Source organism: Nerophis lumbriciformis, linkage group LG11 (genome assembly GCF_033978685.3).
Source record: "Nerophis lumbriciformis linkage group LG11, RoL_Nlum_v2.1, whole genome shotgun sequence".
NCBI classification, from domain to species: Eukaryota; Metazoa; Chordata; class Actinopteri; order Syngnathiformes; family Syngnathidae; genus Nerophis; species Nerophis lumbriciformis.
The window spans coordinates 33,108,230-33,124,598 of NC_084558.2; the positions used below are offsets into that span (position 1 = coordinate 33,108,230).

Here is a 16,369-nt window from a genome sequence, read left to right on the forward strand (position 1 = left end):
GCTCCTTAGGGGCGGGAGCCTCTGGCCTGCGGGCAGCCGGACACCACCCACCACCTGCCTTGCCCCGATCAGGATGACCTCGAAAGCTGCCACGAAGAGGATGGGGGAAATTGAGCATTGCGATCCCTACCTCCAGTATATATATATATATATATATATATATATATACACACACACACACACACACACACACACACACACACACACACACACACACACACACACACACACACACAGGTTACCATTTGGAATGGGGACCAAGTTTTTGATCATCACTTGTGGAGACAAGGGAAACCATATATTAGTTTTAACTAAGGATGGATACCATATAGAGTTATAGTAATATTAATGCCAGGATAACACATGTTTCACTTTTCAAGAAAACTCATTTAAACTTTAATTTTTACTTTGAACAACATTGAACATAAATAACGTAAAAAAACTGTACTACTTAACCAGTCTTGCTTATTATCTCTTAATCTACTATTTTAGCTGCAATCTCTTTTTGTAGGCCGTAATGCGGTTGTACCCATAGAACTTAAATGCTTGCCATGCCCGGTTTTGGAGAGCTTATGGTTCGGCCCTCAAACATTTTAAACAGTCACTCTTTCCTGGTACAATACCAGAAGGGATGAATCGCTTCATGTGCTTCTCGACAGCCTTCACCTCTTTCTGTGTCCAGGGTCGCCTTTTCTGGGCAGCTTTACCTGCAAGTGACCATACAAAATATGTATATGAAAATAAAAGAAATAAAAGAAGATTAAGAAATTAAGTTATACATTGAGTTGAGTTGAGTTGGCATATTTCATATGATGAGATGAGTAAAATTATTTTGAGAATGAATGAATGGATGGATTAATAAATTCAGAATGTTTATCATGGTTTTCCTTCTTCAATGATGGAAGCAAATTATAGACAAAGGAAACAACAAAGATGGCAACATACCATTGGAAGAATGTTTCACTGCACGATGTCGTGATGCTGCATCCATGTCTTTTGAAAGTGGTGTCAGTCTCTTGGGGGGAGGGATGTGCTCATCATCGGGGGTTGGAAAGGCCACCTCTGTTGTGGTTTAAATGTAATAAACATTCAGTGTCATGCTTACCATAGGCAACATTTAATAAACCACAAAAATTAGTATTGACATAACATACATCAGGACATGGATAGTGTTCTTCCTCTCTGGTAAGATATTCCTCTTCAGTTTCCAAAACACATTCTGTGGTACACATAACATGTTAAGCTTATAATTGAGTTCAAACCAAACAAACAACAAAGATGACAACTTACCAGTTGGACCAATTGTGATTTCATCCAAGTTCTTTCCATGGAACTCAGATAATGGACCTTGCTCGAGTGCCATCAAAACTTTGCTGATTTTTGCCAGCTGCAGTGTTTTTTCAGGAAGTCTATAGAACTCACTCTTCGTCTGTTAAAAAGGATGATCTGTGTCAAACATACTTTTGTCAGGTCTGACCAGGCCTTTGTGGAAGAATTTTCAGATAGCGCACTGCTGCACTCATCATGCATTTGACTGAGAAACTGATGCATTTTTTGAACATCTTCAGCGAAGGGCATAAGTTGTGGTACATTCCACTTTTCTTCGGCTATATTCCTCAGGGCTGTTGCAGAGATAAACTCGTTCCACTTCTCACGATGGACATCTTGGAACTGAGTGGCATTCCTTACCAAATCTTCATTGTTGTTTATCAAACCTTGTGCTTTCAAGAGTTTGCTGACTTTAACCAGGGAATTCCCAAGTTTAGTTGCCAGTGATGGAATGCAGCATTTGTTAGTGTCACTATCATAGCCACAAGTACATTTGACAGCTTTGACCATCTCCATGTCGTTCTTAGGATCCACAAAATCCTCCATTTTTTTCAAGGTAGTTACTCTTCTGGCATTATGAATCAGTCTTCCTAATTTTCTTCTCTCTGACACATTGTTGATTTTTTGCTGACATACCACTTTTGTTCAACAGGTGCTGCCCAACATCTGTGATGATATGGTCATCTTTTATTATTTCTGAGATTGGACTGGACATGGACTGGACACGGTTCTTTCCTGGTTTTCGGGTGACTGATGAAGGTTCTCCACAGTACCTTTCTGGTAAACAGTCATTGGCAATGTGTACAGTGCATGAAATCATTTCCTTTAGCTTCTTTAGGTGGTCGTTTGAATGACACTAGTTCACCCTTACCTGACTCTATAATAGCAGCATTGTGAGCGTAGTTCCCTTTATTACGAATATTCTCTAGCTGTGTCCTTCTCTCCATGGAACTCGTTGGAAAGCTAAGAGCTGTGGCTACTTCCAATCTGTTTTTGTGTGAACTTTCTAGATGTCATGCCAGCTTGGCATAAGGCTTACTGCAATACAAGCAATAATGTATTTTGTTGTAAACTCTTTTTCCATGTTTTTTAATGGGAGCACAAACAACTACGGTCTCAATTGTTTCCTGACTTGAGCAGTATTTCTCTGTTCCTGTGACATCAGGTGTTATGCTGTTTATGTCCAAGTCCATGTGGTCTACTGTACATCTGTATTTCATCTAAAATGTGTGCAACAAAATCAATGTGAGGTTTTTAAAATATCCTTCATCTCCAATGTCCATCATAACTATACATATAACTTCTTAAAAGTCCTTATAGACAACCAATTAGCATTAAATGAGAGCTATTTTGACTATAAACCAGTCCAAATGCCAAAAAAAAAACACAAAGTGATTCACAAGCTTTTTTTTTTTTAGCAAGACTCATGTTCTTAATTAAATGCACCCGTTGGAAAAGGTTCACTTCGCTGCTAATTTTTTGGCTTTACTTGGTCATAAACACATAAATCTTCTACAAATGATAGTCAATAACTGTTGTTGTTTGTGGTTACCAGTAGGAAGAACCATGTCGAGCTGCATGAATAACTTGGCTTTAATAAAGACTTCAGGAGGACAGCAATTTTACATACACACTGCATGAGAGAGTGGTAATAACTGATTCCCTGATGTGCACACCCTGGTGGTGTGTTCGAAAAGTACAACAACAAAACAGTCATTTTACCAAATGATCTACATCCTTCCCTTTTAGTTAAGAGTCTTTCATAAAAAACAAAAGCAGATAAGTGAAATGAATATCTATATGTAACAGAGATTAAATCTCTTAACTGTGTAGGGTAAGTACAAACAATTCACTATCTGTATGAAATATCTAAACACATCACAGAACAGGTAGAAAAAATACTATCTCTCAAAATAAATCACATGTACATTTGTTTTTTTTGTTTTTTTCTTACTGCACATACTTTGGATTGGGTCTACACACTCGACCTGCACGTGTTGTATAAGCTGTGTCAGTCTGCGTCATGAATCTGGGTCGAATTGGTGATGCACTTTCCGTTTGCCTAATCACTGTCTCTTCTCTCAGTGGTGTGGGAGGGACTAAGTCCACCACGGTATGTCTACCATCCTGAGAGTCTGCTTCGTCGTTCTGGAGAGGTGTTGGTGGTCGTTCTTGAACCGGGAGGATGTGGCGACGATTCCTTCTGTATCTTCTCTCATCAGATTGGATGATGTAGGAACGTGGCTCTTCGCACAACTTTTCCACTATTCCAAGTCGGTCATGTCCAGCAGGAGTTTGCATACGGATCACTTGCCCTTCTGCCAAGGGACTCAGTGGGCGACTTGACTTGTCGTAGTGACGTTTCACCGTAGTTCTCTTGTCGACTAGTAGAGCGTGTACTTGTCTTGAGTCTTTTGCTGTTGGCTGTAGTAGTCTGGTACACACTGGGATAGCTGCGTGCGTTTGTCTTGACATTAACTGTTCGGCAGGGGAACCAATGTCCGCATCTCGGGGAATGTTTCTGAGGTTAAGGAGGTTTAGGAAGACATCAGTTTTGTCCCGGTGGGATTTCTCCATCAGTTGCTTGGCACTCCTGACAGCTCTTTCCGCAAGTCCATTCGACTGGGGAAACTCTGGGCTGCTAGTGGTGTGGATGAAGTCCCACTCCTCAGCAAACTTCCTGAATTGTTCACACTTGTACTGTCTTGCATTGTCAGATAGCAGTGTGTGTGGTGTACCATGCACTGAAAAATGTCTTTTCAATTTGGAAATTACAGCTGTCGCTGTGATGTTTTGTAGAAGGTCAATTTCAAACCATCCAGAATAGGAATCCACTAGCAGCTGGTAGTGTTGTCCACGCCATTCAAAAATGTCTGTAGCAACTGTGGACCAGGGAAGGTCTGGAACTGGATGGAGATGGAGCGGTTCTTTCTGTTGATGTGGTTTTGTGCTGTTGCACACTGTGCAAGAAAGTAGTTCTTCAGTGATGTCTCGTGACATTGATGGCCAAAAGATGATACCTCCTGCTCTGCGTTTGGTTGCTTCAATGCCTGGGTGACCTTTATGTACAATCTTAATGTACTCTTTTTGTAGTGACCGGGGAATAACTGCTTTCTGCCCTTTTATGACGATTCCATCTTCCACAGTGAGTTCGTCTCTGTAGGGGAAGAAAACTTCAATTGCAGGCTGCAGCTGAGTCTGTCTGGCAGGCCATCCACGCTGGATAACTGTATTGAGAGTCTGCAGTACTTCATCCTCCTCCGTGTGTTTCTTGAGCTCTTCCAGGCCGGCTGTAGAAATGTAGCTCACCGACATGACGTCGAAAGAACCACTATCAGATGGGCTCTCACTGTCTGTCGCATTAGGGGCTCTTGAAAGAGTGTCAGCTATGTACATGTGCTTTCCTTTTTTGTAGACTAAGCTTATGTCATAGCTTTGCAGGCATAGCAGCATCCGCTGAAGACGGGCAGGGGCATTGTGAATTGGTTTCTTCAAGATAGTCACCAACGGTTGGTGGTCAGTTTCTACTATGGTGGGCTTGCCATACACATACTCTCTGAACTTGGTGCACGCAAACACAACAGCTAGAAGCTCCTTCTCAATTTGAGCGTATCGAGTTTCTGTTTCTGTAAGGGTGCGGGATGCAAAGGCTACTGGCCTTCCATTTTGCATGCAAGCAGCTCCTAGTCCAAAACATGACGCGTCACAGGTCAGCGTGACTGGCTCTTTGACATCGTAGTAGGCCAATACTGGTGGAAAGGAGAGACATGCTTTCAGGCGGTCGAAAGCATCTTGATGTTGCTGGAACCAGCACCATGCCGTCTCTTTGTGAGTCAGCTTCCTCAGTGGCGTCGCGATGTCACTGAGGTTTGGAATGTACTTGCCAAGATAGTTGACCATTCCCAGGAAACGTTGAAGTGAAGTGACATCTGTGGGGACTGGCATCTCCGTGATAGCAGCAGTTTTGGAGGGGTCAGCTTTCAATCCTCTACTTGTGAAGATATGACCAACGTAGCATACTTGGTCAAGTCGAAACTTGCATTTCTGCGGGTTGAGTTTGAGGTTTATTTCCTTCACACGTTCAAGCACTTTTTTTAGGTTGGCGTCGTGCTCCGCCACATCACGACCTCCGATGATGATGTCATCGACAATGACTGAGCATGGATATCCAGCAAAGAGTTGATCCATTGTGCGCTGGAATACCTCGCTTGCAGAGTTAATACCGAAAGGCATGCGAAGGAATCTATAACGTCCAAAAGGAGTACTGAATGTTGTCTTCATTGAGGACTTCTTGTCCAGGCGGATCTGCCAGAATGAATTTTTTGCGTCTAGCACCGAAAACACTGTTGCACCTGACATTTGTGCTGCTACCTCCTCCACACTTCTCATGGGGTGGTGGGGCCGTTTTAGTGCTTCATTTAAATCTTTGGGGTTGATGCATAATCTGATTTCTGATTTGCCTTTCTTGTGCGCAGCGACCATGGATGACACCCAATCTGTTGGTTCGGTGACTGAAGTAATAACGCCTATGCGTTCCATGCGTTCAAGTTCAGCTTTCACACAATCTTGCATCGCTACGGGAATGCGGTGGGCCGGCCTTACAACAGGCGGCACATTGGGGTCCACTGTCATTGTGTAAACAACTGGTAGTTCTCCGAGCTCTTCACTGAAGATATCTTGGTATTGTGTGAGGATCCGTGCGCTGAACTCTCCAGTGTTCTCTGTGGTGACATGGTGCACATTGGGACTCAACTCGACCAGCCCCATACGCAGGCATGCACGGAAGCCCAACAGCGATGTCACATTTTTATCCACTATGAAAAATGTCAGTAAGTGGCGCTGTGCCTTTAAAAAGCATGTCAGTGTAGCTTCACCTTGTGTCTCGATTTTGGCTCCTCCGTAAGCAACCAAATTTGTGCTTTTGTTTTGTTTGGCGAGTTTCACGCCGCTGTTTACTCTATTGAAAGTATTTAATGACATTACATTGCATTTAGCACCTGTATCCACTTTCATTTCAGTTGGCACGTCATTTATGCACACTGTGACAAATCCTTCATCTTGGTCTCTTTGTTGTGGATTTACAGTGTCAACGCAATTTTCAATTTCCAAGCCATCCACATAGAATGTGTCATTTTCACTTTGGCTGTGTTGATCCATTGTCACATCATGCACAGACTGTCCATAGCGCTTGTTTGTGGTAAACTTGGACTGGCTCTGTGGCTTTGACTTGCAGCATTTTTTGTAGTGATTTTGTTTCATGCAGTTGTGACATTGTTGTCCAAACGCTGGACACATTTCCTTTTTTGCTGTGTGTCTCCCTCCACAATTGTTACACTTTGTGATAGTCTGGGCAATTTTCTGGAATTTGCCTTTAAATTGCTTGTATTGTGTGGGATTAATCTCATCAATATTGGTAGCTTGTGTAGCCAATGTTTTGATATTTTCCTCTGTCATTTCGTGAATACGGCAGATTGAGATTGCCTTGGCAAGAGTCAATTCACTGTCCCTCAGTAATGTCTTTCTCAGAGAGTCGTTTGTGATGCCACACACAATTTTGTCACATATGAGTTCATCAGTTAGATCTCCAAATTGACATGTTTTGGCTTTAATCTTCAAATCACTGATGAATGATTCCATGCTCTCCCCATGCTTTTGAATTCTCGAATGGAACTTGTGCCTTTCCAATGTTTTGTTCGTTCGCGGATTGCACATTTCTCTGAACTTCCTCTTCAGGCACTCGGGATCTTCCCGCGACTCCGCAGGAGCGAGAATAGCACCGCCCGCGCCGGCGGCACGCACCTCTGGCACGTACGCAAACGAGCGCTCCCTCTCGATCGCTTCTGGACCAGCGAGGTTTAATAGGATGTATGCGCGGGTCTTCGCGGGCTTGTCCGAGTGAGCAGCAGCAATGAAAATGTCATATTCTTGCTCAAAAATGTGCCAGTTCTCCGCGACATTGTCGTTGAAGACGACTGGGTCTGGACGACGAAACCCGTCCGCCATTATGGATCGGCGTGTCCACCGCACGGCAGGAAAAAAATCTCCGGTGGCAAATTTTAGTACAAAAAGTACTCACAGGCGAGAGGTTTGTCCACTACTCTGACACCATGTTGTTGTTTGTGGTTACCAGTAGGAAGAACCATGTCGAGCTGCATGAATAACTTGGCTTTAATAAAGACTTCAGGAGGACAGCAATTTTACATACACACTGCATGAGAGAGTGGTAATAACTGATTCCCTGATGTGCACACCCTGGTGGTGTGTTCGAAAAGTACAACAACAAAACAGTCATTTTACCAAATTATCTACAATAACCTCCATTTATAAGAAAGATGTGCTTACCTTTTGATTTAAACGACTTGTTTCCATGTCTCGACGGCCGAAATGGAGAGCACCTTCCTGCACTGCGCTCACACTGCCTTCGTGTGGAGCGCCAGGTGTGAATTGTTAAAGTAATCAATGAATGGATCTGACTATTATTTAAAAAGGTTTCCCTTTAGGGGACCTGTTTTTTTGTCCCCATAACGTCAAAGGTCCCCTAAAATGACTTTGTAAACAGAGCGACGTCCCCAATAAGTTAGCATTGCCAGAAAACACACACACGCGCACACACACACACACACACACACACACACACACACACACACACACACACACACACACACACACACACACACCTATACTGTATATACGTATATATACGTACACAGGGTGATTAAAAAAGAATATGCCAAAATCATAACGCATTTATACAGTTGTAAAGCATTGTAATAGACAAAATCAATGGTAATTTGATACAGGAGTTATCCAAGTTTTATTGTGTTGCAATTTCACCGTTGTGGTCATGTAATCCTTTCGGTGCCGTTCGATGGTAGATAGACCACGTGTTTATTTACCCTCAAAATGGCGACTCCTCAACAGAAGGCGTTTTGTGTGCTTAAGTTTGTGAAAACAAATGCCATTGTTACGGTGCAGCGTGCATTTAGAACAGAATTTGGCATTGATCCAACCCATCGTGAGAGCATTCGACAGTTTAAAGAGATGTTTTTTTCCAACAACATTGGCATCTCGAGGTTCAAACTTATCTGAATGAAAGCGTACCTCATCGGTGGATTGGCAGAAGACCTTGCTCTCTGCGCTTGTCCTGCCAGATCCTGTGTGTGACTTTTTTTGTGGGGGTATGTTAAAGACAAAGTTTATGTTCCACCATTGCCAGCAAATATTGATGACATGAAATATTGAATATATATGTATATATATATATATATATATATATATATATATATATATATATATATATATATATATAAATAAACATATATATATATATATATATATATATATATACACAAATACATATATATATATATATATATACAAACCCCGTTTCCATATAAGTTGGGAAATTGTGTTAGATGTAAATATAAACGGAATACAATGATTTGCAAATCCTTTTCAACCCATATTCAATTGAATGTACTACAAAGACAAGATATTTGATGTTCAAACTCATAAACTTTATTTTTTTTTTTGCAAATAATAATTAACTTAGAATTTCATGGCTGCAACACGTGCCAAAGTAGTTGGGAAAGGGCATGTTCACCACTGTGTTACATGGCCTTTCCTTTTAACAACACTCAGTAAACGTTTGGGAACTGAGGAGACACATTTTTTAAGCTTCTCAGGTGGAATTCTTTCCCTTTCTTGCTTGATGTACAGCTTAAGTTGTTCAACAGCCCGGGGGTCTCCGTTGTGGTATTTTAGGCTTCATAATGCGCCACATATTTTCAATGGGAGACAAGTCTGGACTACAGGCAGGCCAGTCTAGTACCCGTACTCTTTTACTATGAAGCCACGTTGATGTAACACGTGGCTTGGCATTGTCTTGCTGAAATAAGCAGGGGCGTCCATGGTAACGTTGCTTGGATGGCAACATATGTTGCTCCAAAACCTGTATGTACCTTTCAGCATTAATGGCGCCTTCACAGATGTGTAAGTTACCCATGTCTTGGGCACTAATACACCCCCATACCATCACAGATGCTGGCTTTTCAACTTTGCGCCTATAACAGTACGCATGGTTCTTTTCCTCTTTGGTCCGGAGGACACAACGTCCACAGTTTCCAAAAACAATTTCAAATGTGGACTCGTCAGACCACAGAACACTTTTCCACTTTGTATCAGTCCATCTTAGATGAGCTCAGGCCCAGCGAAGCCGACAGCGTTTCTGGGTGTTGTTGATAAACGGTTTTCGCCTCGCATAGCAGAGTTTTAACTTGCACTTACAGATGTAGCGACCAACTGTAGTTACTGACGGTGGGTTTCTGAAGTGTTCCTTAGCCCATGTGGTGATATCCTTTACACACCGATGTCGCTTGTTGATGCAGTACAGCCTGAGGGATCGAAAGTCACGGGCTTAGCTATGTACGTGCAGTGATTTCTCCAGATTCTCTGAACCCTTTGATATTACGGACCGTAAATGGTGAAATCCCTAAATTCCTTGCAATAGCTGGTTGAGAAAGGTTTTTCTTAAACTGTTCAACAATTTGCTCCTGCATTTGTTGACAAAGTGGTGACCCTCGCCCCATCCTTGTTTGTGAATGACTGAGCATTTCATGGAATCTACTTTTACACCCAATCATGGCACCCACCTGTTCCCAATTTGCCTGTTCACCCACAGGTGAACAGGATGTTCCAAATAAGTGTTTGATGAGCATTCCTCAACTTTATCAGTATTTATTGCCACCTTTCCCAACTTCTTTGTCACGTGTTGCTGGCATCAAATTCTAAAGTTAATGATTATTTGCAAAAAAAAAATGTTTATCAGTTTGAACATCGAATATGTTGTCTTTGTAGCATATTCAACTGAATATGGGTTGAAAATGATTTGCAAATCATTGTATTCCATTTATATTTACACCCAACACAATTTCCCAACTCATATGGAAACGGGGTTTGTATATACATATACATATATATATATATATATACACACATGTATATACATATACACAAACACACACACACACACACACATACAGGCCAAACGTTTGGATACACCTTCTCATTCAACGAGTTTTCTTTATTAATAGTTTTTTTTTTTTTTTCATGACTATTATTAGTAGATTGTCAGTGAAGGCATCAAAACTATGATTGAACACATGTGGAGTTACGTACTTAACAAAAAAAGGTGACATAACTGGAAACATGTTTTATATTCTCGTTTCTTCAATATAGCCACCCTTTGCTCTGATTACTGCTTTGCACACTCTTGGCAAAGTTTCAAGCTTTGCCAAGAGGTAGTCACCTGAAATGGTTTTCACTTTACAGGTGTCATAGTTTTGATGCCTTCAGTGACAATCGACAATGTACATAGTAGGGTTGTCCCGATCCGATATTTGGATCGGATCGGCCGCCGATATTTGCCAAAAAATGCGTATCGGCAAGGCATGGGAAGATGCTGATCCAGATCCAGTTTAAAAAAAACTCCGGTCTGTTTCTTCCAACGCACCGATTTAAAAATACATTCCACTTTTCTGCTGTGCCTTAATTTCCGTTCCGCATTTTCCAGCACACCTTCAACACATCTATAGGTCTGTGTCCTAACCGTTAAAACGGACATGTGAATTAAAAGTTACCGGTAAAAATGTCAGCTGTCTCTGTGCGATATAGAAAATGACTATATCGTGATATTGAAGTATACGTTCTCACGCAGTTGCTTTTAGCTGCTAGCATTACACTACAGGCTCTCCTCGCTCTTTCTTGTCTGTCTTTCTCACAGACAGCAAGTGCACCTTCTTACACACGTCACATACTGTCACGTCATACGTCAGATACGTATACGCCCTCGCGCAGCAGAGAGGTAGCAGCATAGCTAACGTTAGCTGTGATGCTAGCGCAACCGTGCGAGCAATGTTCCCTCTAAAATGCGCGCCTGCGCAATTGCGCACTGCTCAAGCGTTTGCACACAGCAAATATATGCCGCGCACCAAATCAAATCCCATCTGAAATCTAAACACAATAAACACATACTTTATTCTGTGTAATTTTGCAATGCAACTCTGAGTGACAGTGACAACAAGCGGCCCTAACGGTGTTCGTCAACACCGTTCAATTATTGTAACGTCTATCGAGGTGCTTCGAGGACAGGAATTATGTTGATCACTTTATTGAGCAAAACTGTTTATATTCGGCCATAACCACACCAAATACATGAGTAAAAAACGTCTGTCTCGAAAAACTAGTCATTTTCTGCCGTACAAAGCAGGCCAAAAGCAACTTGTCATTGTCATCTGTCACCAACACGCATATCACTAAACCACTGGTGCGTTTATGGCCACACAAAAAGTCGGACAACTCAAACACCACCAAAAGTTACACTATGACTCCTCAGTCATACGTGTAGTATGAAGAAGAATGTTTTAATGTAGACACATAGAATCATCATACTGCTGTGATTATATGCATCAAGTGTTCATTCAAGACTAAGGCAAAAATATCGAGATATATATCGTGTATCGTGACATGGCCTTAAAATATCGAGATATTAAAAAAAGTCCATATCGCCCAGCCCTAGTTCAATGATGCCATTTCTGTTTGTCATGTATAATTTTGTCTATTTTGTGTTTATCCTTGAATAAACAGGTCAGTTTCTTGTTACCAACCATTGTGTAATATTCAAACTCACCTAATTCAGCTGGCGAGTTGTTATCAAGAGTACTAAAACCCTTTTCAACATGAATCTGACAACTAAGTAGGCTAAATAACTTTAAACTGTAATACATGCTCGGATAGGCCACTATCGGTATCGGATCGGTTGTGCAAAAACAACATCGGTATCGGATCGGAAGTGCAAAAACCTGGATCGGGACATCCCTAGTAAGTAGTCATGAAAATAAAGAAAACACATTGAAATGAGGTGTGTCAAAACTTTTGGCCTGTACTACACACATGTATATATACACAGTTACACACACACACACACTCGACAGCAGCGCTCAGTTCAAGCAAACACTCAGCCTCTACAACTAAGCAGTACTCAGACTATAGACTGTAAACTTCTGCATACATTGCTTCAAGTGCAGATTTTTCTTGAACCATGTTTTTACAAAGCAGTACAGTTTGGTACATGTCTTGTAGTTTTTAGACTTATATTACCATTGTCAGCCAAAGGGTTTACATAATAGGATTTATTATGGTGCAATGATGCTACATTAACACAAGCCAATAAAATAAACCAAGTAAAAAAATAGAATAGAACAAGATGAGTAAAATATGAATAGAATCATTTTGGGTTTATTTTACACATTAAGCATATTGATAATAATTACCGGTAATCCAGAAGAATCCATGGTGAAAGAAAGGGCCTTCTGTACAACTTTGTTTTGACTTAAACAAAAGTCTATATCTCTGCCATCAAAGCGTACCTCAGCAATTCATTTAAAAATTACAATGCTATAAAAATGTGCCAAATATTACAATTTGTTTCATCATATTTCACAAGCTAAAAAAATTTCAACTTTCTGCCTCAAAATTGCAATGGAAATCCTGACGTGGCACATTTGTCCCATTAGTAAAACATAAGCAACTCAATAAAACTGCAGTTTTGATTACTTTGAATTGAATGAAATAACACAGTGTATTATTCAAAGTACATTGGTACCTCGCTATATTAGTGCCCCAGTTGGATTATTTTTGAGAATCGAGCTGTCTCTCGGCTAATTGTCACGCTTTGTTAAATTTCAGGTTATGAGTCTACCCGGCGATAGTTGGCATAGCGAATGCCACGGTGTACCCCTGTATGATCCGACCAAAACATTAGCTAGCTAGCATTAGCTTATAGCTAGATATTGACAAAACTTTGCTTTTCCAACAACGGAAGAGAGAGTGTGAAGGACATTGGTGAGAAGAAATGGATGATATTCATTCAATTTAAGAAATCATCAAAAAACGTGTGTGCCGAATCGGTGAAGCCGTTGCAGCGCAGCACAGTTAATCTGCACCATACAGATGCAGTAGGATTCAAAAACCCCAGCCAATGATGTTAAAATATCTAAATAGCAAACATGTATCCATGAAAATATAGAGAAGCTGTTGAGTGTGTGTTTGACGGAGAAGCAGCTCTCAGGAGATACCGTAGAAGTCCCCTCTTCTAGGTGTTTTCTTTTTAAAAGACATTTTACATGTTAAAATTGTGGTGTATTGAGGCAGCCAAGCACAGATTAAATTGATTTTAATTCATTTCAATGGGCAAAACAGTTACGCTATGCTACGCTAAGTTTTCCAAAGTTCAAGCCATAAAAATGTGGTGCATTAAAAAGCCCAGTGGCAAATATGTTTTAAACGGGGGGAAAAAATCAGTCCTTAATGTATGTTAAACATGTTGCTTAATGTTTCACAATTATCCAGCAACATTAGTGACACTGATAATTTTTGTCTTTACAGTGTTGTAACTGTCATTGACAGTGGCAATATTGGCATTTGATGTACTGATATTTGTCAAAATCCCAGCTAGATCAGGATTTAATATTCTGGATGGTACCAGAGCTCACTGAACTGAATCGCTTAATGAAAACATGGCGTTAAAGTCATGACCAATTTTGTCTACCAAGTTGTAATCTGGGGAAGGTAATACGGTTAGCACACTAATTGTGGACCACTTTTTCGTACCCAAGCATCAAACTAAATTATTCTTAATTTCTGTGGTGTTACCTTGCCATATCTTGAGTTGCAAAGCTCTGTGAATAAAAGGTAGGCACAGTGATGTAAGATGATGGGTGACTAACAGGTGCTTTCCCTCTGCATTATCCAATCATCATTTGAACTCATAAAATATACCAAATAATGTCAAGATAAAAAAGCTGTAGCTGGATTAGTTCTAAAGCTTTCATCAGCGGAATTGGGGAACTTGAATTTGACTCTTCGGTTTCAAATGTGCACTTCACAAGAGTTGTCAAAATAACTTCTGATTCTTGGCGTTCAGTTTATCATCACGGACACTGAAACGTGACACTAAATCCAAATTGCTTTCTCTTGCTAAACATTATTGTCCAGTTAATTAAATGGAACACAATAATACGCCAACCCAGATGGGACTGGAAAGCAAGGCACTTTGCCTAAAGTGGTTTATGTAGTGTTCAAATGTGGAATTTTCCTTTCAGGAAAGTTTGATCTCTATGAACTCAAGGTGTCTTCCGTGCTCGCTGATCCTAAGTGAGCACTTAAATTGAAAAACCTCTTGGCTTTCAGGCCAGCTCATTGTCACAGACCCATTGGAGTGCAGTCGTAATTACTCGTTGAATCACTGTAAAGCTGTTTGGTCTCAAATGGGATGCTCGGAGTAGGATTCTTACCATCAACAATGTTTTTACCAAACAGTTTTAATCAGCTCCAACTAACATTATATTGCGTCCAACCTTCTTCTGGTGCCAAGAACACCCTTCGACCTCGGTAGAGAAAACGGACGACACCTCTATAGCCTGTCCGTGGGACTCCAGATTTTAAGTCATCCATTACCCCCAGATTTCGGGCAAGAACTTTAAAACTGTCCCTGCTTGAATACTTCACTCTGTAGGGGCCTGGTCCTCTTAAAATTCCTCCATGTTGCAGTTCCTCGATCTTCACCAGTGGGGCATTGTAAACCTCTTTGATAAACTTTTCATCATACTGTTCTTTAAGCAAATAAGACAAATCTTGTTTGGTAAAAGGCACAAATTCAGTGTTAAGTCTCACATAGCGAAGGTACTGGTCAAAGAATTGACCTAAACTGACACCTTTCCGGCCAAATGTGATAGTTCGTGAGATTTCTGGTCGAATGCAGGAACGGTCCTTGCGCTGCACTGGCTGACGCATCCAGTCGTCCCAGAAAGCAGAAGGCCATTTAGGTTCTAATTCATCCCACAACTCTTTAAGCAGCATCCAGCCCAGACCGGGGAAAAAATCTGTCCTATGGAGAAGATGAGCTTTGGATGGATCCACCAAGGCGTCTCTGCCGTTATCATTCCAAGCAGACACACACCACAGGGTTGGGTCTGCACGCAGGATTGGGTAGAGAGCTCTGAAGTACTCAAAGAAATCAGGAGCCACCTAAAAGGTAGACAATAATGTTAAATTACAGTTTTAAACGTGACAAAAATTGAACAGTGCTGCTTCAATGGTTTTACTGAGGTCCATTAGTAGTTGCTACAATACTCATGAGTAGCACACATTCTGCATTTGTCTAGCAGCCAGAAAATGTAGTGCTGTCAAAGATGGAAGTGACTGAAATCTTTTCATGAGACAACACTAAATAAATAAACATTTTATAATGTAAAGTGGTCAGTGTGTAGCTTGTACAACTGTCAATTTACTGTCCATTAGGGCTGGGCGATATATCGATATACGCGATATATCGCGGGTTTGTCTCTGTGCGATATAGAAAATGACTATATCGTGATATTCGAGTATGCGTTCTCACGCAGTTGCTTTTAGCTGCTGGCATTACACTACAGGCTCTCCTCGCTCTTTCCTGTCTCTCCTTCTCACAGACAGCAAGCGCAGCTTGTACACACGTCACATACTGTCACGACATACATCACATACCTATACGCCCGCGCACAGCAAAGAGGTAGCAGCATGGCTAACGTTAGCTGTGATGCTAGCGTAGCCGTGTGAGCGGTAATACGAGAGAAAGAAGGTGCGAATCTGGTAACAAATGAAGGAATAATTAATTCCCCCAAAAAACAGCAGGGGGTCCATCGTCTGGCGGTGGTTTGGCTTCAAGTGGGAATATGTCGAACAGACAACAGTAATTTGTCAAGTGTGGGGCGAAAGCGTTGCTATAAAAAGTAGCTTTACTGCTAATATGTAGCATCATTTGGAAAGTCACCTGCTAGAGAATGAACAGTGCTTATTCCGCACGTCCACACCATCAAAATGCAGAGGCAAACATTTCCAGATCAACACCGTATGAAAAAAATAGTGATTTTTTTAGTTGTGATTTCCTTCTCTGCATGAAAGTTTTAAAGTAGTTTTAATGCAGTATGAAGAAGAATGTTTTAAT

At 41.1% G+C, this 16,369-nt stretch overlaps 1 protein-coding gene across 2 annotated transcripts in view; it reads right to left on the bottom strand.

Moving 5' to 3' along the window:
• Window positions 1-10,353: 10,353 nt before the first annotated feature.
• mgat1b (alpha-1,3-mannosyl-glycoprotein 2-beta-N-acetylglucosaminyltransferase b) overlaps window positions 10,354-16,369 on the bottom strand; it is a 32,379-nt gene continuing 26,363 nt past the window's right edge. For both annotated transcript variants that reach the window (XM_061966768.2, XM_061966769.2), the window contains exon 3: window positions 10,354-15,414. In XM_061966768.2, coding sequence (XP_061822752.1) covers window positions 14,713-15,414 — 702 coding nt within the window. In that variant the 3' untranslated portion in view covers window positions 10,354-14,712. The remainder of the gene's footprint in view (window positions 15,415-16,369) is intronic.